The 24,434-nt window shown below is 43.1% G+C and overlaps 1 protein-coding gene across 3 annotated transcripts in view; it reads left to right on the forward strand.

Moving 5' to 3' along the window:
- The window catches only part of ARID1A (AT-rich interaction domain 1A), an 86,181-nt gene that overhangs the window by 14,517 nt on the left and 47,230 nt on the right, over positions 1-24,434 (forward strand). For all 3 annotated transcript variants that reach the window (XM_021938090.2, XM_031665941.1, XM_031665940.1), the window contains exons 2-4: positions 19,314-19,526; positions 20,812-21,264; positions 22,325-22,441. In XM_021938090.2, the coding sequence (XP_021793782.2) occupies positions 19,314-19,526; positions 20,812-21,264; positions 22,325-22,441 (783 nt within the window). The remainder of the gene's footprint in view (positions 1-19,313; positions 19,527-20,811; positions 21,265-22,324; positions 22,442-24,434) is intronic.

The following is a 24,434-nucleotide window of genomic DNA, read 5'->3' on the forward strand; positions in this document are numbered from 1 at the left end:
GCCAGGCTGAAGTGCAGTGGCATCATCTCAGCTCACTGCAACCTCCACCTCCTGGGCTCAAGCAGTTCTCCTGCCTCAGCCTCTGAGTAGCTGGGATTACAGGCGTACACCACCACGTCCAGCTAATTTTTGTATTTTTAGTAGAGATGGGGTTTCACCATGTTGGCCAGCCTGGTCTTGAACTCCTGACCTCAGGTAATCCACCCACCTCAGCCTTGCAAATGCTGGGATTACAGGCGTGAGCACCTGGTTTATCAGTGCTTTAAAACACACACACAGGCCGGGTGCAGTGACTCATGCCTGTAATCCCAGCACTTTGGGAGGCCAAGGCAGGCAGATCACAAGGCCAAGAGATTGAGACCCTCCTGGCCAACATGGTGAAACCCTGTCTCTATTAAAAATATAAAAATTAGGTAGGTGTGGTGGCAGGCACCTGTAGTCCCAGCTACTTGGTAGGCTGAGGCAGGAGAATCGCTTGAACCCTGGAGGCGGAGGTTGCAGTGAGCCGAGATCACGCCATTGCACTCCAGCCTGGGCAACAGAGTGAGATGTTGTCTCAAAAAATAAAAAAATAGAACACACACACACACACAGCACCTGTTGTTCCAGCTTGAGAGGTGGATTAGTGCAGTGGTTCTCAGTATGGTCCCTAGCCACCAGCATCAGCATTACCAGGTCCTGTTTAGAAGTGCAAACCCTTGGCCAGACCTACTGAATCCAAAACTCTGGCAATATGTTCTAACAAGTCCTCTAGGCCATTCGGATGAACACTGAAGTTTGAGAACTACTGGATTTATACATTTACACTCAACTGGGCTGCCAGAGTATATCCAAATTACCTGAGGGGCTGCTTCTAAATTATACCATAGACTGATGTTTTATGTATATGTGCCCCTCCTATGAAAAAAGTGTTACTGAATGGAGAAAAGGTTAAAATGCTTGAGGCTAGGGGAGTGTGTTTGCTTGGACTGCTTCACAAAATACCATAGACGAGGTGGCTTAAACAATAAACATTTACTTCTTGAAGTCCTGGAGGATGAGAAGTCCAAGATCAAAACGCTGGCAGATCTGGTTCTTGGTGACAGTCATCTTCCTGGCTTGTAGGCAACTGTCTTACTGTCTTATGTCTTCTTGCCAGTCTGCCACCCCAATTAGAGCCTTCTTATCCTCTTATGTCTCTTGCTCCTCTTCTTTTTTTATTTTTATTTTTTTTGAGACAGAGTCTCGCTTTGTCGCCCAGGCTGGAGTGCAGTGGCGCAACCTCCACCTCCTGGGTTCAAGCAATTCTCCTGCCTCAGCCTCTCGAGTAGCTGGGATTACAGGTCCACGCCACCACGCCTGGCTAATTTTATTTATTTATTTATTTATTTATTTATTTATTTAGTAGAGACGAGATTTCACCATGCTGGCTGGGCTAATCTCAAACTCCTGACCTCAAGCCATTTGTCCACCTCAGCCTCCCAAAGTGTTGGGATTACAGACGTGAGCCAGTGCCCCCGTCTCTTGCTCTTATATAGGGCACTAACTAAGCCCATCATGGGGGCACACCCTCATGAGTTAATCTAACCCTAATTACCTCCCAAAGACCCCACCTCCTATTAATAATACCGTAACGTTGGAGGTTAGGGTTTCAACGTATTAATTTCATGGTTACATAAACATTCAGATGGTAACAGAAGAAACAAAACACTTTTGAGATGGATCTTTACTATGCACTGATGATTAAGTTCTAGTCACAAAACATGTCTGCTTGTTTATAGGACTTGGGGGCTCCCTGCCTTCCATTTCTCTTTCTCTTAGTTCTTTGGCAATATGGCGTGAAGATAATCTGGACCTGTGGTCCTGGGATTTTGATGAAGGTGGGAAAGGTATTTTAAGATCTTGACTGGCAGGGCACGGTGGCTCCTGCCTGTAATCCAAGCACTTTGGGATGCTGAGCTGGGCAGGTTGCTTGAACCCAGGAGTTCGAGACCAGCCTGAGCAACATGGCAAAACCCTGTCTCTACAAAAACAAAAAATTTAGCCAGGCATGGTGATGCGCGCCTGTAGTCCCAGCTACTTGAGGGCTGAGATGGGAGGATCACTTGAGCAAGGAAGGCTGAGGCTGCAGTAAGCCATGATGGCACCACTGTACTTCAGCCTAGGTAACACAGCAAGACCCTGTCTATATATAGAAAAAAAAAAAAGGATCTTGACTGTGGTGGTCTCCAAGTATGACCAATACAGTACACTTTTCCAAGAAAGTGATTCTTGAAAGTGCCATTTACAGGTCAGTGTTGGAGCACTAATTAAATGCCATAATGTTCCTTTTGCTTGTGATGGCTGTCTGATCTGAGAACAGGGCCGTGGGTGATTTGGTGGTCTCACAGTAGGCCTTTATTGACCTCTTTCCCTTACCCCCTACTGCTTAGTGGCCAGTCTGAGTTTTGCTGTGAATTCCTTTCCTTGTGTCTCTTATGAAGTTTTAGTGAATAAACCTCTAAGTAGGCCGAGAGCAGTGGCTCACACTTGCAATCCCCGTACTTTGTGAGGTTGAGATGAGAAGATTGCTTGAACCCAGGAGTTCAAGACCAGCCTCGGCAACATAGCAAGACCTTGTCTCTGCTAAAAAATTTTTTTAAAAATTAGCTGGACCTGGTGGCATGCACCTATTGTCCCAGCTACTTGGGAGGCTGAGGCAGGAGGATCACTTGAGCCCAGGAGCTAATTGGAGGCTGCAGTGAGACCTGATTGTGTTATTGGACTGTATGGACTGGGCAACAGAGCAAGACCCTGTCTCAAAAAAATTAAGTAAATAAAAATAAACCCTCTAAGTAGATTCCTGAACAAGTCACCTCATTTCTGCAGTGAATGAGGACTCTTTGAGGGGTGGACATTTGAGCCAAGACCTGTCTCTGGTTGTATAACTTAATGAATAAGGATTGTGCTTGGCACAGATGTGGGAGTTACAGAAGTGGTCAGGTGATAAATATTAACAGTTTGAAGACCAAGTGAAGAACCAGTGTTCTAATTCATTTGGACTTTCTGAACACCTTATGTGATTTCTCTGTCCTTCCCATTAAAAACAAGTATTCTGCTACCAGGCCTCTTTTCCCTCCTGCCTGAGAAGCGTAGCTGTGATCACTGGGACCCAGCTGCGATGAAGGCAGTAGTTTCCAGGAGGAAACTACAGTTTGATCTGTGATTTCATATTTCTATGTACAGATGAATACTTTAGTAGGGAATCTTATGTTTGTGTGTTTGTGCATGTGTATTTTAAACTTTATCACTTTTAAGCTTTATTTTCTCTGTTCTTGGCTTTTTTTTTTTCCTTTTTCGTTTTCTTCTTTGATGTCTAACTCTGCGTTAGTAGAATGCGGAGCACGTGGAAACGCCGGTAACTTTACCACACCAGAGCTGGTAAAATGTCTTTAAAAACACTGGAGATGCAACATACACCAGTTTCAGACTAACATCATTTTGGTGAAGATTCTTGGTATCTGCTTTCCTCTCTTGAAAAAGCCTGGCTAAGTAGAGGCAGGAAGTGTCTGTGTGTGATTAATAAGTTCTTAAATCGTCTTTACCTCTTCTCATTTCCCACTTTATTGCCTTTGGTCTGGAGACAGATTCCTTAATCTGTTTTTGGGGTTCTGTTGGCCCAGGACAGATTTGTAACATTGTTTTTCTTTACAGTTTGTGATTTCAATCCTCTGCTTTCCCAGTGCCACTTTGAATTGGCTTCTTCAAAACTCCAACATAAAACCTCAAGTGACCAATATGTGGTCTCATTATGGTATTTTGGGTTAAAATGAAATTAAGATAGCTGGGCTCACCCAGCCAAACACATTCACCAAAGGGAAATTTCGAGGCATCATAGACTGAAGGGGGTAGGGAAAAAGAGAATTAAATGTTGGCTAGTTTAGAATGCCAACTGTCCATCCCAACTTGATTATACTGGCCAGAGATGGCAAAGAATAGAGACAATAAGCTTCTGAAAAGACAACTGCTAACTGGTATGGCCCTGTACACTCCTGGGATAAATCATGAAGCCAGAGTCTCCTGTACATACTTGTATAGTTGTATAGACAGTGGTGTAGATGAGGTTGCTATGTACCAGCATACTTTTGGAACATTGAAAAGAACTAGAGAATTTGTAGTATTCTGGTTTTCCAGCCAGGAAATTGCTGACCTTAAAACCTGAGGATTTGGATGCATCTATAATCTTTTTTTTTTTTTTGAGATGGAGTCTCATTCTGTTGCCCAGGCTGCAGTGTAGTGGCGCAATCTTGGCTCACCGCAACCTCTGCTTCCTGGGTTCAAGCGATTCTCCTGCCTCAGCCCAGCCTCCCAAGTAGCTGGGACTACAGGCGTGTGTCACCATGCCCGGCTAATTTTTGTACTTTTAGTAGAGATGGGGTTTCACTATGTCGGTCAGGCTGGTCTCGAACTCCTGACCTCATGATCCACCTGCCTCTGCCTCTCAAAGTGCTGGGATGACAGGCATGAGCCACCGTACCGCATCTATAATCTTAATAAGGTTGACTATGCCCTGGGCTGTTCTTTAACTTACTTAATTGTGCCTACTATAGTTCAGAGTGGACTTGGCGGGACCTAGTGAAAGACTGGTATTTTGGGAAAGTAGTCCAAGGCAGCCCTAGAAATTAATGAAATAAACGCAGTGGCATTGCTGCTGCTGCTTGGTGTTTTTATCAAAATACAGTACTTGATTGGATTGATGTAGAAGCATGATGACAAACAGAATCCAAGACTGCATGTAAATTAAGTTCCTACAGCTCAGTGATATGTCAGAGATATCTTCTTTGGCAGGATAGCAGGATATAGAATTATGTATTAGAGAAATTTAGGATCTTTTTTGTGTAACTGAAAGACCAGCCCAAGTTTGCAGTTGTAGATAAAATAAAAAGAATGGGAGAAATTAGAGAAAGAAAACGAGGCTTTGAAGTTTTGTGGCTAGGGGCAGTTTTTACCTTTATTTACTTTGTTTGTATTCAGCACTTAACCTGCAAATCAGTTTAACATGGAAGAGGGAGGAGTATTTTAGAAACTAGATCAGAAGATGCATATAGAACAAAAGTTGGAATGTGCACTCCTGGGTAAAGCTCTGTAACATTACTCTTGCCCCTCCATGTATTCCTTAAGTGTACCATATCACTTAATGGTAGGTAATAAGGCAGAAAACATCAAAAGGACAGCAATATTCAGTTGGGCATGTGGTCCGTCTGTGCCAAGGTCCTTTTCCTAGTAGAAGCACCAGAAAGGATGGTCTGTGGGAGGAAGTACCTTTATCTGATTTCAATCTTTATCACCTCACATGGGGAACAAGTTTCTAATTTTTGAGCATATACTGGGATGCAGTATACCAGCGTGTCTTTGCGTACCATCAAGATTTCCTAGACTTTTATGATATTTTCCATTTCTCAAGAATTTTTAGGATAAGAACTTTTTAAAGTTCACTTAATTGCGCAGTCCTGTTGTTGAAATGTTGTTTAATCTAAAGCATAAAATCTGCTGGTGACAGTGGCATACGCCTCTAATCTCAGCTGCTCCAGAGGCTGAGGCAGGAAGATCACATGAGCCCTGGAGTTCCAGGCCCGCCTGGGCAATGTAGGGAGACCCGTCTTTTAAAAAAACCATAAAATAGTTGGGCCTTGCCAATGTAAGAAGTCATATGGCAGAGATCTTTTTTGAAAAACCTGTGAGTATCAGACTGGGTGCGGTGACTCACGCCTATAATCCCAGTACTTGGGGAGACTTAGGTAGGCGAATCATGAGGTCAGGAGTTTGAGACCAGCCTGACCAACACGGTGAAACCCTATCTCTACTAAAAATACAGAAATTAGTGGGGAGTGGTAGTGCGTGCCTGTAATCCCAGCTACTCAGGAGGCTGAGGCAGGAGAATTGCTTGAACCTGGGAGGCAAAGGTTGCAGTGAGCCGAGATCGCACCACTGCACTCCAACCTTGGTGACAGAGTGAGACTCTGTCTCAAAAAAAAAAAAACAGAAAAAAAACCTGTGGGGCCGGGCGCGGTGGCTCAAGCCTGTAATCCCAGCACTTTGGGAGGCCGAGACGGGCGGATCACGAGGTCAGGAGATCGAGACCATCCTGGCTAACACGGTGAAACCCCGTCTCTACTAAAAAAGACAGAAAACTAGCCGGGCGAGGTGGCGGGCGCCTGTAGTCCCAGCTGCTCGGGAGGCTGAGGCAGGAGAATGGCGTGAACCCGGGAGGCGGAGCTTGCAGTGAGCTGAGATCCGGCCACTGCACTCCAGCCTGGGCGGCAGAGCGAGACTCCGCCTCAAAAAAAAAAAAAAAAAAGAAAAGAAAAAAACCTGTGAGTATCTGCCACAAGCTAGTTGCTTACGTTAATGCAAAAACACTTATTGAGCTTCTGTAGTGGATCAGGTAGTATGTTATGAACATAGGATTCATAATTCCTGCCTCCATGGAGTACTTTCTAGTGGGGAAAAATATGTAAGCAGATAAGTACAAATAACTATATAGTTACAGTTGTAATAAATGCATTGGAGAACAACACAACTGTTTTTTAAAATTTTTACTTATACTCACCTTGTCTGATGGGTAGCTTTGTACTCTTGAGCTCTTAGGATGGGTGCTGGTCAGTTCTGAGTCCCTTTCCCTCTAGGGTCAGGTTTTATAGGAAGTTATCCATTGAAGCATACTGGGTTAGAGTCCATTGTTCCTCAGCAAGGCTCTTCTGTTTTTTTTTGTTTTTGTTTTTGGTGGGGGGGGGGAGATGGAGTCTCACTCTGTCACCCAGGGTGAGGTGCAGTTGTGATCTCAGCTCACTGCAACCACTGCCTCGCAGGTTCAAACCATTCTCCTGCCTCAGCCTCCTGAGTAGCTGAGATTACAGGCATGCGCCACCACACCCAACTAATTTTTGTATTTTTAGTAGAGACAGGGTTTTCCCATGTTGGCCAGGCTGGTCTCGAACTCCTGACCTCAGGTGATCCGCTTGCCTGGCCCTCCCAAAGTGCTGAGATTACAGGATGAGCCACTGTGCCCAGCCAGCAAGGCTCTTCTTTTCGTGGTGCTATATTGCAGGACATTGGCATCTTGCTCCCCAGATAATAAATGCCAGTAGCACTATAGAGTTGCTGTGACAACCAAAAAAGGCACTTTCATACATTTATTTCCAAACACTTCTCAGTGGTTGGTATTGCCCCGGTTGAATACTATTGGCTGTACTGTCAGGATTCTTGGAAGGAGCTTTGAACAAAATCCTCTGGGAGAACAGACTGAAAGTAGGTGGTGCTTGAAACTTGGACTGGCCAACCCTTTTGGTGTCTGACTTGTGAGTTCATGTTTTTTAAGTAGGTATTTTGAAACTGCTCTCAACCCCATTTTGCCATTTCTTCTATTGAGGGTGAAGAGAGAGAAGTAACATCCATTATGTGTGCACTTTATGAACTGGCACTGTAACAAGCATTTCACATACTTATCATTTGAACTATTTTGTATCTTTGTTAAACAGTTTTTAATCCCTATTTACAGATGGTTCTGGTGCCAAGAGATGAAGTGACTTGCTCGAAGTGGTGTGAAACTATACTTTTTTTTTCTTTTTAAAAAAGTACAATCTAAATTTATTTGATTATCAGTTAACCTCTAGTTGATGACTTTGGGCTTCTGGTCTTAAGTGTATGGGACAGACCTTAATTGTTAGCACTTGTGTAGGATTATGATAGCTGACATTCTGGGTGCTAGAGGATACAGCAGTGAATTAAACACACAGGACACATAGATTAAACAAGATAAATAAGTGAACCATATACTACATTAGTGATACATGCTTGGGAGAAAAAGTTAATCAGGGACCAAGTATAGGAATGTGCAGGGTTAAAATACTAGATGAGTTCACCAGGAAAGGCCACACTGAAGTGATATTTGACATAAAAGTGAGCTATACTAATATCTGGGTGAAGAAAGTATTCCAAGTGGAAGGATCTGTGAATACAAAGGCTTTGAGGCTAGAGGATGCCCAGCTGATTTGAGGAACAGTTGTTTTTTTTTTTCTGAGACAGAGTTTGCTCTGTTGCTCAGGTTGCAGTGCAATGGCGCAATCTTGAACTCAACGCAACCTCCGCCTCCCAGGTTCAAGCAATTCTCCTGCCTCAGCCTCCTGAGTAGCTGGGATTACAGGCATGCACCACCACGCCTGGCTAATTTTTATATTTTTAGTAGAGACGGGGTTTCTCCATATTGGCCAGGCTGGTCTCAAACTCCTGACCTCAGGTGATCCGCCCGCCTCTGCCTCCCAAAGTGTTGGGATTACAGGCAAGAGCCACCGCACTTGACCGTTTTTTTTTGTTGTTGTTCTTTATTACTTTATTTGACCCTGAAGTGTGGTACTACTATCTGTTCTGTTGATAAGGAAACTGAGAGACAAAAGTTGAAGGCACTGTAGGGGCAGAGCTCTTAAGCCACTGCATAGAACTGGCCATGTACAGTAGTCCTCCTTTATCTGTGTGGGGATATCTTCCAAGACCGCCAGTGGATGCCTAAAAGTACCAGACCCTGAATGTGCAGATGCCCCTCAGTATCCGTAGGGGGTTGGTTCCAGGACTCCCTGAGGATACTGAAATCTGGGGAATATATAAAATCGCATGATATTTGCATATAAACTATTAATATGTACATTCTCCTGTATATGTTAAATCATTTCTAGATTACTTATAATACCTCATACAATGTAGATATTATGTAAGTAGTTGTTATGCTATATTGTTTAGGGAATAATGACAAGAAAAAAAGTGTACACTTTCAGTACAGGTACAACCATCATAGGCCTAATTACATTTTTGATCTGAGGCTGGCTGAATCCGTGGATGCAGAACCCATGGATACAAAGATTTGATTGTACTTTTGTTTTTTCCTGTACATGCGTACCTATGATAAAGTTTGATGTATTCAGCGCAGTAAGAGATTAACAATAACTAATGATAAAATACAACAATTATGTGATTGTGGTCTCTCTCTTTCAGAATATCTTATTGGATGTAACGTTTTCAGATTGTGGTTGACTGTGGGTAACTGAAACCTTGGAAAGCAAAATCAAGGATAAGGGAGGACTCCTGTAGATCCAGAGCATTTCGGTTCAGCATTAAAGCGGATAGGAATTGCCAGCCACTAGAGTTTCACTTTTTCTTCTACGTTCCCCTTTCCTTTCCTGCTTTTGGGCATAGGGGAGCATGTTTGTTTTGTACACATATCTTTCTCTCTGCCTACCTGAAATTTATATTCTAGTCAAGGATACAGATAGCAAACAAGATAAATAAGTAAAGCATTAGTATGTTAGTGATACTTGCCCAGGTGAACCAGACAATCTGAGACTGAGTATAGAAATTTGGGAAAGCTTGATTTTAACTGAAAGTGCTGCTCATTTGGGAATCTGAGGTGCATTTCTGGCTTTTCTCTGCTGGCCAGGCACTGCCCTCTTCAGACCATTGTTTGGCTAAGGAAAATGAATGTACATCTGAATTCTAGAGATACTCTGCTAGAGATGGATTGGCACTATAACAAGCATTTCACATACTTATCATTTGAACTGTCTCGTATTTTTGTTAAAGTCTTTAATCCCTGTTTACAGATAGTTCTGGTGCCAAGGAATGAAGTGACTTGCTCAAAGTAGTGTGAAGCTCTATACTTTTTTTTTTTCTTTTTAAAAAGGTACAACTGGGCTGGGAGTGGTGGCTCACACCTGTAATCCCAGCACTTTGGGAGGCTGAGGCAGGTGGATCACGAGGTCAGGTGTTTGAGACCAGCCTGACGAACATAGTGAAAACCCGTCGCTACTAAAAATACAAATATTAGCTGGGCATGGTGGCACGCGCCTGTAATCCCAGCTACTCAGGAGGTTGAGGTAGGAGAATTGCTTGAACCTGGGAGGCAGAAGTTGCAGTGAGCTGAGGTCGCACACTGCACTCCAGCCTGGTGACAATGAGACTCTGTCTCAAAAAAAAAAAAAAAAAAAGTACAACCTTCCAGCTTGGCCAATATGGTAAAATCCCGTCTTCACCAAAAATACAAAAATTAGCCGGACGTGGTGGCACAGGCCTATAATCCCAGCTACTAGGGTGACTGTGGCAGGAGAATCACTTGAACCTGGGAGGTGGAGGTTGCAGTGATGGCATCACTGCATTCCAGCATGGGTGACAGAGCAAACAAGACTCTGTCTCAAAAAAAAAAAGTACAATCTTAATTTATTTGATTGTCAGTTAACCTTTGGCCCTGTAGCCAAAATGCTCCCAGACTGGATATGAGAATCTCTTAAGATTAAAAATACAGATTCCTGGCCGGGCGCAGTGGCTCATGCCTGTAATCCCAGCACTTTGGGAGGCTGAAGCTGGCGGATCACTTGAGCTTAGGAGTTCAAGAACAGCCTGTGAACATGGTGAAACCCCATCTCTACAAAAACTGGCTATGATGGCATGTGCTTATAGTCCCAGTTGCTCAGGAGGCTGAGATGGGAGGATCATCTGAACCCAAGGATAGGAGGTTGAGCCTGCAGTGGGCCATGATTGCATCACTGCACTCCAGCTGGGTTGATAGATTGAGACACCTTGTCTCAAAAAAAAAAAAAAAAAAATTCCTGGCCTGGCCCCCATCCCAGACCTGCTAATTAAGAATCTGGAGGGTAGAATTGGATTGAGGAGCTGAGGAGGTTGAGGTTCAACCTGGTTGATCATCTTGACCACTCCCTCAGGAAGTTGGTTTGAGAACTGGCATTGGACCCCAGATGTGCTTACTGCCTCTCAGTTTATCTGCTTTTTGCACCTGGTTGTACTGCTGCCTTCTGAGATAAAAAGTTGTAAAGAAGGGGACGTTTAATTTTATGAGATGACATTTTTGTTCTTGTTTGATAGTTTTCTTGGGGCCTGACTGTTGTTTTTATAACCCTGGTTTGTTTTTGTTTTTTGAGACGGAGTCTTGCTCTGTCACCCAGGCTGGAGTGCAGTGGCGCGATCTTGGCTTACTGAGACCTCCACCTCCCAGGTTCAAGCGATTCTCCTGCCTCAGCCTCCTGAGTAGCTGGGACTATAAGGCGCGTGCCACCATGTCCAGCTAATACTTGTATTTTTAGTAGAGACTAGGTTTCACCATATTGGCCAGGCTGGTCTCAAACTCTTGACCTCATGATCCTCTGTCCTCAGCCTCCCAAAGATTACAGGTGTGAGCCACCGTGCCTGGCCTAACCCTGGGTTTTAAGCAGTACCTGAAAGGATTTTTTTTCCAGAGAAGTTAACTTGGTTTCTTTAGTGGCTTTTGTAATTTGTTTGAAATAGGGAGAAATTGGTTAGTTAAGTTTGGACTTAGAAAAAAGTGATCTTCATTTTAGGAAGAGCATTTTCTCTGGAAATGATGATAGCTACCTGTTCTGGAAAAGGTGGCTAATGAAAGTGCTCTGGATGAAGAGAGAAGTACTTACCATTTGTTGGAATTCATTAGTTTGATGCTCTAGCGGCTTTATTTTAAGGGCTCTTTCTGGCACCAAAGAAGTGAAGAAGTATCAGTCACCTGGTTGTGGTTTTTCTGGCATGCCTCTTTTTGGTAGATAGCTGTGAGGTGGTTATGGTTGGTTCTTATAATCTGATGGAGTTTTGCTATATGATTCAATGACTCCCTTTTGATCTCCTTTTTCTAACCTTAGTAAGTTTTCTCTTCTGGTCTGGAAGGATAGAGATGGTAGCCTATATATCGCTAAGCCCAGAAGATAATGAGGCCTTTGTTTTGCTTTACATCACTTTCTAGATGTTCTTGGTTTGACATCTGGTCGCAAGCCCCTTCCTGGAGGTTTGATCAGGCTGGTGCTTCAGGGGATATCATTGGAATGGGCTAAGTCTGCAAAGGGGAATGTGTCTGATCTTCTAGAATGGTTTCTGTAAGCAGAATGAAGTAGATAGAAATTTTCACTGATTTTTGTGGTGGTTTTTTTTGTTTGTTTGTTTTTGTTTTCAAAATAGAGCCTTGCTCTGTTGCCCAGGCTGGAGTGCAGTGGTGGGATCTCGGCTAACTACAGCCTCTGCCTCCCAGGTTCAAGCGATTCTCCTGCCTCAGCCTCCTGAGTAGCTGGGATTATAGGCACGTGCCACCATGCTGGGCTAATTTTTGTAGTTTTAGTAGAGACGGGGTTTCGCCATGTTGGCCAGCCTGGTCTCAAACTCCTGACCTCAGGCGATCTGCACCCTAGGCCACCCAGAGTGTTGAGATTACATGCGTGAGTCACTGTGCTTGGCCAATTTTTATTCCACTTGGAAATTTATGGAAGCTTGAAAGAATTTTTAAAAAACAAAACTTTTTTGGGGAGTGGTAGTTCAAATTAGTTGTTGATGATTCTTCTCTCACCAAAGGCAGATGGTCAGTTTGTTTAGAACTTGAATGAACTAGAATGAATTGTGAAGTAGAAAACTGAGGTATGGTTCCTAGGTTATGAATGAAGAGAATCCTAGACTGAGTGGGTTTGATTCCCTGCATCAGGTGTGGGTATAATCTGATGAGATTTTTTTCTTTTCCTATCATCAGCTTGGCTTCAGGAAATTTTTAGTGTTGTCTCTGTTGAGGCCATATAGGAGGTTAGAAATCTCTTATTGTCCTAGGTCATATAAACAGTCATGTTTCCCCACTGTTTAAAACAAGATGAAGGTAGTCTCCTTATTTTAGGGGGCAGGGTCTTAGGGGTAAAACTAAGACAAACAGGTTTCTGGACAATTTCTCCTCAGTTGGGGGCTCGGAGTTCTTGACTAGTCTTCAAAGAAGGCCTGAAGTACTAGGTGATAGAGAAAAGACAGGATAAGGGGCATTAGATATAGATGTCTGTGGCTGGGGAGAGAAGGGACAATGAGAATGATTTATGCTGTCATTTTATGTGCCAGGGTACATAGGGTGTTTTTTTTTTTTTTTTGGTGGAAGCCTAGTCTGTCCTGAGATATTGCTCCTGAGATCTAAGTGAGCCACGTGCAGCTGGCAGGAAGCTGAAAGCTGTTGGTTGGGAGAGGCCTTAATTTTTACACTTGTCCCTGCCTGGAATGCCCTATCACAGGGGAGGGTCCCATGCTGGAACTGGATCAACAGCTGCCGCCTGTCCCCGGAATCACAGGAAGCGGAGGACGGGGTGCCTTTGTATAGGGAGCTCTGAAGCCAGACAATAGTTTGTGCTGGCGGGGCCATGTGGCGAGTCATGTGACCTGGGGCTGTTTTCTGCTGGGGTCCTTACCCATCTGTTCTCTCGGCTCTTTCTGGGTTATCAGGCGCCAGTCCAAGTCCTCCCAGGCAGCCAGCTTCATGGCCAGAGATTACGAGCACTAACCTTCCTGGCAGGGGCGGTGTGGCTTCGAGTTTATGCAGATTAGCCATGTGTTTCTCACTTCAAGGCGTTCCACAGGAAAAGCCTTTTCCTGTGTTTGGCTCTCAGTGGGCGGTTCCCAGCTTACTGTACTGGGACTCAGCAAGCAGCAGGCATGCACCAGAGGGATCACAGTACACTGGCCCCCCTCTCCATTCCACCTCCAATGCTACGTCACCACAACACAACCACTCGCGCTCTCATACTGTTGGTGTCATTCATTCGGTGCCAAGATTGCTTTAAAAAATTCCCTTGGCCCCAGTTCAAACAGGAGTACAGCTGGGATGTGTTAGATTTTAGGCAGTCTGCCCTCAATTTGAGATGAGTTATAAATAGCAGTGCCGACTTCCTTAACTACCGCTCTCTGAGGTAAAATGCAGGTTAATTACTGTGGGAATCAATTAGGGGGTTCTTTTGGTTAAAGAGCCAGGGATGCATTTTTTTATTGTTATTATTAAAAGTCATATAACAAATCTAGCCAGGAATAAATTGAAAGCACAAGGAGTAATACTATTTAAATATCCAAAAGTCAAGGTTATAGCTCTAGGTTTACACTGGCCCCAACTAGTTAGCATTTAGGATGACAAAATGAGTGGTGGTCAAGACTTCTCTCTGATGGACACCTTTTTGGCAGCCCCTGGCCCAACCCTCTCTGTTCTTATTTTTGCTAGCCCTTGGCACTGTTGAGTACTAAATTTAGCTCCTTAGGGTTGCTGCCTGGTCACTTCTTTCTATATCCTTGGATTGGAACTGGAGCTTTCCTCAGTTGTACTTTTATTTAAATAAAATTATGAAGTTTCTCTTTCCTGGTGCCATTGCCACGTGGTGTGGTACATTTTTGTAAATGGTATATCTCTGCTTAGAAGTTTTGAGTTCTTGGCTGTGTCTTCTCTGCTGTCTCCTCGGTCATGGTCAGATGGAGAATTTGAAGCATATTTTAATCTGTGAGTTTCACAAAGTGGTTACTTTGGGTTATAAGACATTTAGCCTAGGTCCACCTTAAAAGTCTAGTCTGTTAATTTCAGCAGTTTTTGAGGGTCATTTTGGTTTTCCTTGATGCAAGAGGTTCCAGTAGCCCATTAGTCTGGAGGGTCTTGTAATTCTGTTGGCTTGGAGCAGGGGAACTCCCTATGTAAGGGGTCTGTCTGCTAGCTGTTCTGAATATATTCAGAAGGACAAGCTGCTAGGCGTCCTTGCCTTTGATGCCCCTAAACTGCATCTTTTGATACATTTCATTTGGCAGGCAGTTTATAACATGGCCAGTGATCTGGAAGGAGATAAGTGGTGGATGGAGATGAGGAGTTTTCTTATGGCTCTTTCCTCCTTTTTTATTGTTATTTTTTATGAATTCAGGAGAGTATATAGCAGGGGGCCTGACTTTGCTGATCAAGGGGCAGCATTTTCCTCTCAATTATGTGTTTCTGTGGCAGAGCCTTTGCTTTTGAAGTGTAATCACAGTAATCTACTCCTGTGGTTTCCCATTGAAAGGATTTCCTCTGTCTTTCCCAGAGTGGAATCTCTGGCTTTTTGCAGCTAGGGTTTGGTGTTTCCATCCCCTGCCTTGTGCCTGCAGACTGCTGATAGTGGCTTTTGTATCTTGCATCTAGGGATTTTTCTGGTGTGAAATTGCTACTTTCCAATAAAACTGATCAGTGAAGATTTAAGGCCCCTTCTCTGTTACTAGAGATTGGGAGATGGCATTTCATCTATAACTGCAAATCACAAATCTTTCACGATGGTTTTAAATGTCATAAGTGTGAGTTAGGTCTCTGCCGACCTCGCCTTCTGATTCAAGCAGATGTCTAACTTTTACATAAGACCAGAATAACCTGATTGTTTGAACTGAATATGTATTTAGTTTGCCAAATAAGCTGCATATTCTGTTGATCATAAGCCTTTTGTGATGGGAGGGAGTCAGAAATCTGATGACCAGAAAAAGGAAGCATATTGATTTTGTTTTTAGAATAAAAATTTCTTTGATGTACATTTATTTTTTGGTCTACAAAGATTTCCTAAAGTTGAGGTGGGACATTCCTTGAACCCTTTATAGCCCTCATGTAAATAGCTGTACTCAATTGGGAGTGCAGGCCCCCATGTGAGAGAGGAAAATGTGACTTGTCCTTAGCCTTTTGTTTTTAAGCAGTGTATATGAGGATGCCCCTGCAGTTCTGAAATTCTCCCTGGTATCAACTTTTTTTTTTTTTTTTGAGACAGAGTCCCGCTCTGTTGCCCAGGCTGGAGTACAGTGGCATGATCTCCGCTTGCTGCAGCTTCTGCCTCCTGGGTTTAGGTGGTTCAGCTGCCTCAGCCTACTGAGTAGCTGGGATTAACAGGCGCGTGCCACCACGCCCGGCTAATTTTTGTATTTTAGTAGAGACAGGGTTTCACCATGTTGGCCAGGCTGGTCTGGAACTCCTGACCTCAAGTGATTCACCCACCTCAGTGCTGCAAATACAGGCCTGAGTCACCGTGCCTGGCCTTGGAGGTTTTTTGTTTGTTTGTTTGTTTTTGAGACAGTCTTGCTCTGCTGCCCAGGCTGGAGTGCAGTGGTGCGATCTCAGCTCGCTTCAGTTCTCCGCCTCCCAGGTTCAAGTGATTCTCATACCTCAGCCTCCCAAGTAGCTGAGACTACAGGCATGTGCCGCCACACCCAGCTAATTTTTGTATTTTTAGTAGAGGTAAGGTTTCACTGTGTTAGCCAGGTTTGTCTCCCAACTCCTGGCCTCAAGTGATCCACCTGCCTTGGCCTCCCAAAGTGCTAGGATTACAGATGTGAGACACTGCGCCCAACCAGGTTATTCTTAAAGTGTGCCTGTTCTCTCTTGAGTATTGTTTTCCTTCTCTCTCCTCTTTCACTTCAGTCCAACTCTTTTTCTACCTTCAAAGTCATAACCTGTGTTAGAGTTAGATTTAGGGTATGACCCTGGCTTTATGGCTAGATAGTTTGATTTGGGCTTTGTCCCCATAGTGTCTCCTACCCCTTTTTGGAATAGGACAGCATTGCACATTGAACAGTCACTGAGCCCAAGCTCTGTACTATGGTATTTGGGAGAGCTTTGAAGATAAAACACCTGATCTCTGGCTTCCCAGAAGCTAGTCTTGAGAAATGCAATCAGTTAGTTGGAATAGTTAGCTGCAACTAAGTGTTAAATCTTAGGATGCTAACTGGATTTACAATAAGGCATTTAGAAATGTGAGAGATCAAAGTGTGCTAAAGATACGGGAAGTGGCTTCATTTTGAAAGGTCAAGTTTCTGTTACTAGAAGCCACTGTGGACAGGAGGGCAGGGCAGGATGCCATTGCATAGAGCTGGGTGTGGATAGTATGTGGGGAATCTTGGAGTGAGACTGAAAAAATGTGGAAAACCGGGTCACATTGTAGAGGGCTTTAGAGCCAGGTAGAAGCACTGTTTTATCATTACTGATAATCGCTACCATTTATTGGACGTTTAAATACCAGGTACTGTGTGAAGTATGTTATGTGCGTTTAAAGAACTGATGTGTTCAAGGTAGGATGGTGAGAGAGATAGGATTTGAACCCAAGTCTATCAAATTACTACACTATGCTCTATGTAATAATACTGTGCAGGATTTAGTAGTTAGGAAGTTTGAAACTATTATTGACCAGGGAGTGGTGGAAATGATTTGGGAATAGCATTGTCCTAGAACTGCTCTAACATAATAAGCCACTAGCCACATGTAGTTATGTGAATTTAAATTAATTAAATGTAAATAAAAATAAAAATTTAGTTCCTGAGTAATATTTGATAATTTAAGTGTTTAATAGTTATCCATCACAGTAAATGTTATTGGCCAGTGCTTCTCTAGATCACTGGTTCTTAGCTAATAGTATATACCAGACTCATTCAAAGATCTTTAAGGAGGTTGGAGAAGAGCACAAGCCCTTCCAGACCCAGTAAATTGGAATCTCTAGAGAGAGGCCTAGCCATTTATGAAGCTTCACAGAAAATTCTAATCTGCATCCCTGGTTAATAGCTACTGCTCTAGAAGCTCTATAGTAACCATGGTAATGACTGCCCCTCATGTTGTGGGGAGACCTAGACTGACAGAGATACCCAGAGCAGGCTGATCTCTTTGTTCAACAAAATAGTCTCTGCAGTTGGAGGCCGCATGGACAGCAGCTGCAGTCTGGGATGAGATGAGGACCTCAGTGTGATATTGTGGCATGATATGGCCATGTAAGCCCCCAAGCTCTTTACAGGAGAGAATGCTGATGTTTTGGCTCCATTGCCAGGTGTACTGGGGAGGACCATATGCTATTTCTTAATTGTTGTTAAATTTGAACTTCCTAAGTAACTCTAAAATCTATGTAGCTCTGAAATTATGATTGGGAACGTTATTGGAGCTTCTAATATGGATGAAAGACGGGCAAAAATTGTTTAGTTAGGATTGTGGGAAACAGTACTTTAATAATATTGACATGTAGGGTTGTTGGAAACAGTACTTTAATAATGTTGACATGTAGTAGTGATTTGGGACACAGTTTTAGTATGATTTTATACAGTTCAGAAACATGGGAGAGGAGTATTCCCATCATCACTCACCAGGTTACTTGAGAGTTCAGATATAGCCTAAGAAATAACTCTGCTTAAAAAAAAAAAAAAAAAAGAAATAACTCTGCTTCTCTTTTTTCCTTTTGATATTAAGAACAGCCTCTGTGGCTTATTGTCTTACCTGTTTTCTTTCATGAAAGCTCACTTCTTCTACTATAAAACACTTAATAGCATTATTAAAAAATAAATACAGAGAACCAATTGTTTGGATGTCCCCTTCCTTTATTTTGGAGGTTTTGTTGTTGTTTAAGGTCTTAATATCTTAAATTATAGAATAGCTTATTAATTTTGAATAATAGAACTGGAAGGAACCCTAGGGATAACCTAGACCAGTCCTTGGAGGTGGGTTCTAGTGGTCTGTTTTAACAAGCCTTTCAAGTGATTCTGATGCATGCTAAAATCAATGAACCACTGAACTCCTTCATTTGACAGTTAACGATAGGCCTAGATTATCAGTATCTACTTTACCCCCAATGTAAGAGCCAGTTTTTAAGTTTTATATCAGACTCATGCCTACTCTGCATCTTGTGTGTATCTAAAAGATGCTTAGAGAAACTTCCCCCTGCCCCCACACCACCAATAGATATAGGTAGATATTTCTGGCCGTCGAAGGTGTGCTCTGGAGCGCCAGTAGGATAAAGGCATATCAAAAAGTGAATGAGCCGATTGAACCTGTTGCTCCACAAAGAGCTGGAAAGAAAGCAACATCCATGATAGTCTACCATTGAATCTTCTTGTCTCTCAGAGAAACAAAAGTTCTGTCCTCCTTACATCTTCAAACTCTTGAATATTAAAGGAAATGAGCTTTTCAGTTGAGATGCACAAGGCTCTTAATTCAGAGTTACTGTTCCCTCAACTGTCACTTAGCTTCTTTGCTTATTTGGAAGAAAGCATAAATTTAACTGTGCCGTAGTGCAGATAGGCTATAGGTGTTTAAGGGGAGTTTTCACTATTGGAAAAATAGAAACATCTAGATGTTTGTGTATATGAATTCCCCGTCATAGTATTGAAGCATCAATTTTGGTGTTTAACAAGGTGATGGCAGTGCATAGCAGCACCGTCCTCTACCAACTGAAGGGCCTTTGTTGTTTACACCTGGCCTGTCCCTTGGATCTCAAGCAGTACCACAGTTACAAAGTAGTTTTTAGCTTATAAGATGTTTTCACAAATAGGTGGTATTTTCATTTTTCAAATGACAAAATTAGGGTTCTGAGGCAGGGCAGTTGACTTAAAGGTTACTAGGTTAGTCTCATTGCTCTTTCAAAGTAACTGGATTTCTTTGTAGCATACAGACTGAAAAAACCTGTATACTTGGGTTGTATATTCAGTGGCCAGAGACCATCAAAGCTCAGGTTAATGAAATGCTTTTTATTTTGTAGCCATCCAGTCCAATGGATCAGATGGGCAAGATGAGACCTCAGCCATATGGCGGGACTAACCCATACTCGCAGCAACAGGGACCTCCGTCAGGACCGCAGCAAGGACATGGGTACCCAGGGCAGCCATATGGGTCCCAGACCCCGCAGCGGTACCCGATGACCATGCAGGGCCGGGCGCAGAGTGCCATGGGCGGCCTCTCTTATACACAGCAGGTAGATGGTGATTCTGATTACCTTGACCCTTGTTGCTGTCCAAAATCTGATCTGTGAGCTATAGAATCAGAATGTATCCTTGGCTTCCAAGCCTCTTGACAAGACTGTAGACCTGTTGGCTCAGTTAATTACAGAGTGCTACTAGCAAAGCCAAAGCTATAGGCACCGTCCCATGTGTGTTCCAAGGAAAACTACTCCCTGGTCACAGGTACATACCTCTTTTTCTCTTGACCTGACAGGCCAGCTTATACCTAGTGAGTGGTGATCTCTGAATGAGGTGGGATGAAAGGCAGTGGCTGAACACCTAGGCACTGCTACTACTAAGAAAACCATTCATATCATGTGCCCTGGGGACAGAAAAGGCCCTTTATGCTTCTGAATGCCTTTACCATATCTGCCATCTGGTTCAAAATGAATGTTACTGGGAGTAGAAGAAAAGGGGAAGATTGAACAGAAAAGATGTTAACAGCATTGTTACAAATGTTAAGATTTCCCCTTATCCATCTCCTTTTGTCGAACCATTCACATCATTATCTCTTTATTGTCATTTTTGTGTTGACAAAGTTTTCTATCACTTATATTTGATATTGATACTGAAAATAGGGAGAGAATATAAAACAAATTTTACTTCTAAGACTTTAAAGCAACGTATGCCTTTAATATAGAAAATTGTCTCTTTTTTTTAATAGAGGAAAGATGAGGTAGTTTATTTATTTACTTATTTTATTTTATTCTTTTGCCTGCTTACTAAATACATACCCAGTGACTAAAATAGTGCCTGGTACAAGTAATCGAGTAGGCTCTCAAACATTTTTTTTGAATGAAAACTAAATGAAAGAACCAAAGTAGCTTAGTGATTTGCACACTGTCTGAATTACTAAACCCTAGGTTTTCAGTTGGCTGAGCCAGGCTGCTATTGACTATTCATTGTGGTTAGGGTACAGATTCCTAACACTTCTAAAAACAGTCTAGGCCGTGATAAAAAGAGTAGGCTCATTGGTAGAAACAGCTGCTCTTAAACTCGTGTTAGTTGCCTCAATAGTAAATAGTGTAAATTTTCAGTGGATAAATGTCCACTTGTAAACAAACCACCTAAAAACCCAGCTTGGCCGTCCTTGCTGGCTCAGTTTAGGCAGGGATGAGAGAAAAACCCCGGGCCTCCTAAGTATGAGGCCTTGCATGCTTGCTTTCTATACTCATCCTCAGTGCATAGCTTCTGACAAAACACTTCATCTTTCCTCATTCAGGAGAGTCAGTGCTAAAAGTATATTTTCGTTTCCTACAGATTCCTCCTTATGGACAACAAGGCCCCAGCGGGTATGGTCAACAGGGCCAGACTCCATATTACAACCAGCAAAGTCCTCACCCTCAGCAGCAGCAGCCACCCTACTCCCAGCAACCACCATCCCAGACCCCTCATGCCCAACCTTCGTATCAGCAGCAGCCACAGTCTCAGCCACCACAGCTCCAGTCCTCTCAGACTCCATACTCCCAACAGCCATCCCAACCTCCACATCAGCAGTCCCCGACTCCATACCCCTCCCAGCAGTCCACGACACAGCAGCACCCTCAGAGCCAGCCCTCCTACTCACAGCCACAGGCTCAGTCTCCCTACCAGCAGCAGCAACCTCAGCAGCCAGCACCCTCGACGCTCTCCCAGCAGGCTGCGTATCCTCAGCCCCAGTCTCAGCAGTCCCAGCAAACTGCCTATTCCCAACAGCGCTTCCCTCCACCGCAGGTAAGATATCCTTGACCTCCTGCCCTTCCCTGTGTGTGACAACAGACAGCTTGGGGGTTAGTGTCATGAGAACTTTACTGTACAGAATGGTTCTCTAATGTGCACTTAAAGACCAATTAAACTCTGAGTAAACATGATAACTGGATTGATTGAACTAATAAAGGCATAACCTACTTAACTACATAAAGATCTATAGCTCTCCTTAATGATGAAGAAATAGGGCAATGGAAAGTTGTATAGATGGATAAGAAATTAAAGATAATGGGACTGAATTTTTTTTTTTTTTTTTTTTGTAAATCAACATCAGAACTTGAGCATCCAAGTGAGTTGGTCTTTTTTCAAAATAGTCACTTTGAGAGGTGGTACTGTACATTCACTCCAACTGCCATTCCATTCTGCTATCACTCAAAATACTTGGATCCCTTCATTTGGAATTGCCACCAGAGCTGATACCACTTTCTTTAGAATACTCTCAGTGGTGGTAAATGTTATTTTTTGTGGGTGGATTTTGTTTGGGGAAATAGCAAAAATTCATTTGGAGTTATGTCTGGTGAACAAGATATAGGTAATAGAGCCTAAAATAGCATTTGGGGCTTTATTCTTTGTAGAGCCCAAAGAAGAGAGATGACTGAGTGATGACAGGTCCCCTAAAAAGTTTATGTATTGGTGGCACTGTTGGAATAAATATCTCATCCCAAGGTGATGTCTTTGAAGGAAGCAGTACTCATTTTAATGCAGAGGATCTAGCATGATTTTTGTGGTTTCATTGGTCTCATTCCTTGATAGATTTAACTTGAAGTTGGCCATACATTCGCATTTAACCCCAAGAAATAGCCCTCTGTAGGTAGCAATGAATGGGTGACAGTTCTGCCAGAAAGAGTCCACTGTTGACATTCTTGCAAGTCACGGCTTGGATTTTTCTGGCCTTCAGATAATACTGTTCGCAACTGGGCTTTCTCTCACACTCATGAGAGACAGTCCCATAACCCTTTCACCATGAAGTAAGCTTGCCTGGTTTATCAATACCAGGCCATCACAGCTTTTGTTTTTCTTGTTGTAGGAGCTATCTCAAGATTCATTTGGGTCTCAGGCATCCTCAGCCCCCTCAATGACCTCCAGTAAGGGAGGGCAAGAAGATATGAACCTGAGCCTTCAGTCAAGACCCTCCAGCTTGCCTGTGAGTATTTCTGCACCTTCTGAAAGGTGATGGGGCAGAGAGGAAACCAAAGCAAACTAGTTTCTGGTTGGAAGTTTTGGTAATTTTGATCTAAATGAATAAGTTATTTCTTGAATTCAAGGAACTTAAAGGTTGACTTGTAGATGTCTATTCTGTCTCCCTGCCCAGGGAATAGGTTTATGATCTGTTTAGTTTGTTTTTGTTTTTTTAAATATTGTGCTTTTAGACATGGACCCACATGAGGGGCAGAGAAGATGGAGATATCAGAAGCACTGTCTGCTCTCCATCAAAGTTGAGAAAAGTATCAGTTTCTTGACTTTACTCTTAAGGGCTTAATTTTTAGGCTTTTGGCTTAATGTTTAGCTACGAGGTAGGATCCTGGGGCAATTCAGCATGTGTTGTCACATTGAGCATTGCTGGAGCAAAAGCAGTTTTTCTGGTGGTGATTTTGTGTGACTACTCTTTTTTTTTTTTTTTTTTTTTGGTAGAGTACTTGATGCCCAGATGCTTAATTATGGAATCAGGTACTTATTTATGGAATGGACTGACCATATCCTGAGAAAGGCAGTATAGTCTAGTGATTAAGAGCTTGGGCTCTAGAGCCAGAGTTCCTGGCTGTTCAGGCTTCTGAGGCCAGAATGCACATAGGACGTCTGAAACTGTTTCTCAACAGAGTTCCTGGCTCTAGATTCTGCCACCAACTCTGTTTCATGGGGGTGGTGGTGAACATTAAATAGGTTACTAGAGAGCACACACGAGCACTGCACATTGTAGGCACTCCATAAATGTCAGCCTTTGTAATCATCGCCTCAGAGGGCATTGGGACTGTACTTTATACCTGAAAGGCAGTTAACACCAACTAGGTGGTTGTGGGAACCTTTACCGTTAGTCTTAGCTCTGTGGGCAAGTTACTCAGCCTCTGAAAGTTAATCTGCTGGGCACAGAGATAAAATAGGCTACTCTGAAATCTAGTCATCTGGTAAGATGGTGGGTAGCAAACCCACCATGACAAATCCTGCTTCAGATAGGAAATGAAAATTCAGCCACATATCCAGATAAGAATCTTTTGGAATTTTGACTCTACTTGGATTTAAAGCCTGTGTCTTCATTTATTCTGACCTGAGAGAAATGGTTTCAGGATCTCTAAGAAATAGGCAGAAGGCGGGAACTCTCTTCATCATGAAGCGCCTCCCATGGATTCCCCTGAAGGTCTCTGAGACACCTCAGTAGGGCAAGGTCTGCAGAATCCCTTAGTACCTGGTGTTCAGGCTTCTGAGGCCAGAATGCAGATAGGACGTCTGAGACTGTTGACTTTCTCAACTGAGGAATTGGGGGAAGGAAGTGCCTTAATAAAGCGATCACTCTTTGTTCCCTTCTCATTAGTGTCTGTTGCAATCCTTTTCTGCATCCTGAACTTCATTGGAATGTGCTTTTTAACCTGATTCAGTCAGAATGTGTAACCACTCCCTCATCATCTGTGGTCTGTGGCTAAATCTGGGTGAGGTGCTATTGTGTCAAGAACCCAAATCGGTGGATTTCTGTCAGTGCTGTAAGTTGCTTCGTTCCGAAAAGTTTTTGCTTGCTTCTGGTGACCTTTTGATAGATCTGTATTTGGCTTTTTTCTTTTTTTTTTTTTTTTTGGTCCTGAGAAGCCTTGTATCCAGAGATGCTACATGTCTAGTAAGGATTGGGAATCTTAAGAACTTCTTATCTGACCCACTGAAGTGAAGGTGAAGGTTTTGGCAGCCTTTTAGGCCCAGGGGATGGTTGTTCCTGGGAAGCCTATCACAAGGAACATTCCCAAGTTCTGACTTTTTCTAAAGATTCGTCCAAATGGGTCATTTGCTCAGTGGTAGAAGCTCCATGTGGGAGGTAAGCTGGCTGGGTTATTGGCATCTTGTTTTTTGAATTGCTTTTTATCCCTTTGCTACTTGGACAGGCATCAAAAAGCGGTTATTCTTTGAAATTTTGGTTTAATGCCAGATTTGCCTAC

The sequence above is a fragment of the Papio anubis genome, chromosome 1, assembly GCF_008728515.1.
Source record: "Papio anubis isolate 15944 chromosome 1, Panubis1.0, whole genome shotgun sequence".
NCBI lineage: Eukaryota > Metazoa > Chordata > Mammalia > Primates > Cercopithecidae > Papio > Papio anubis.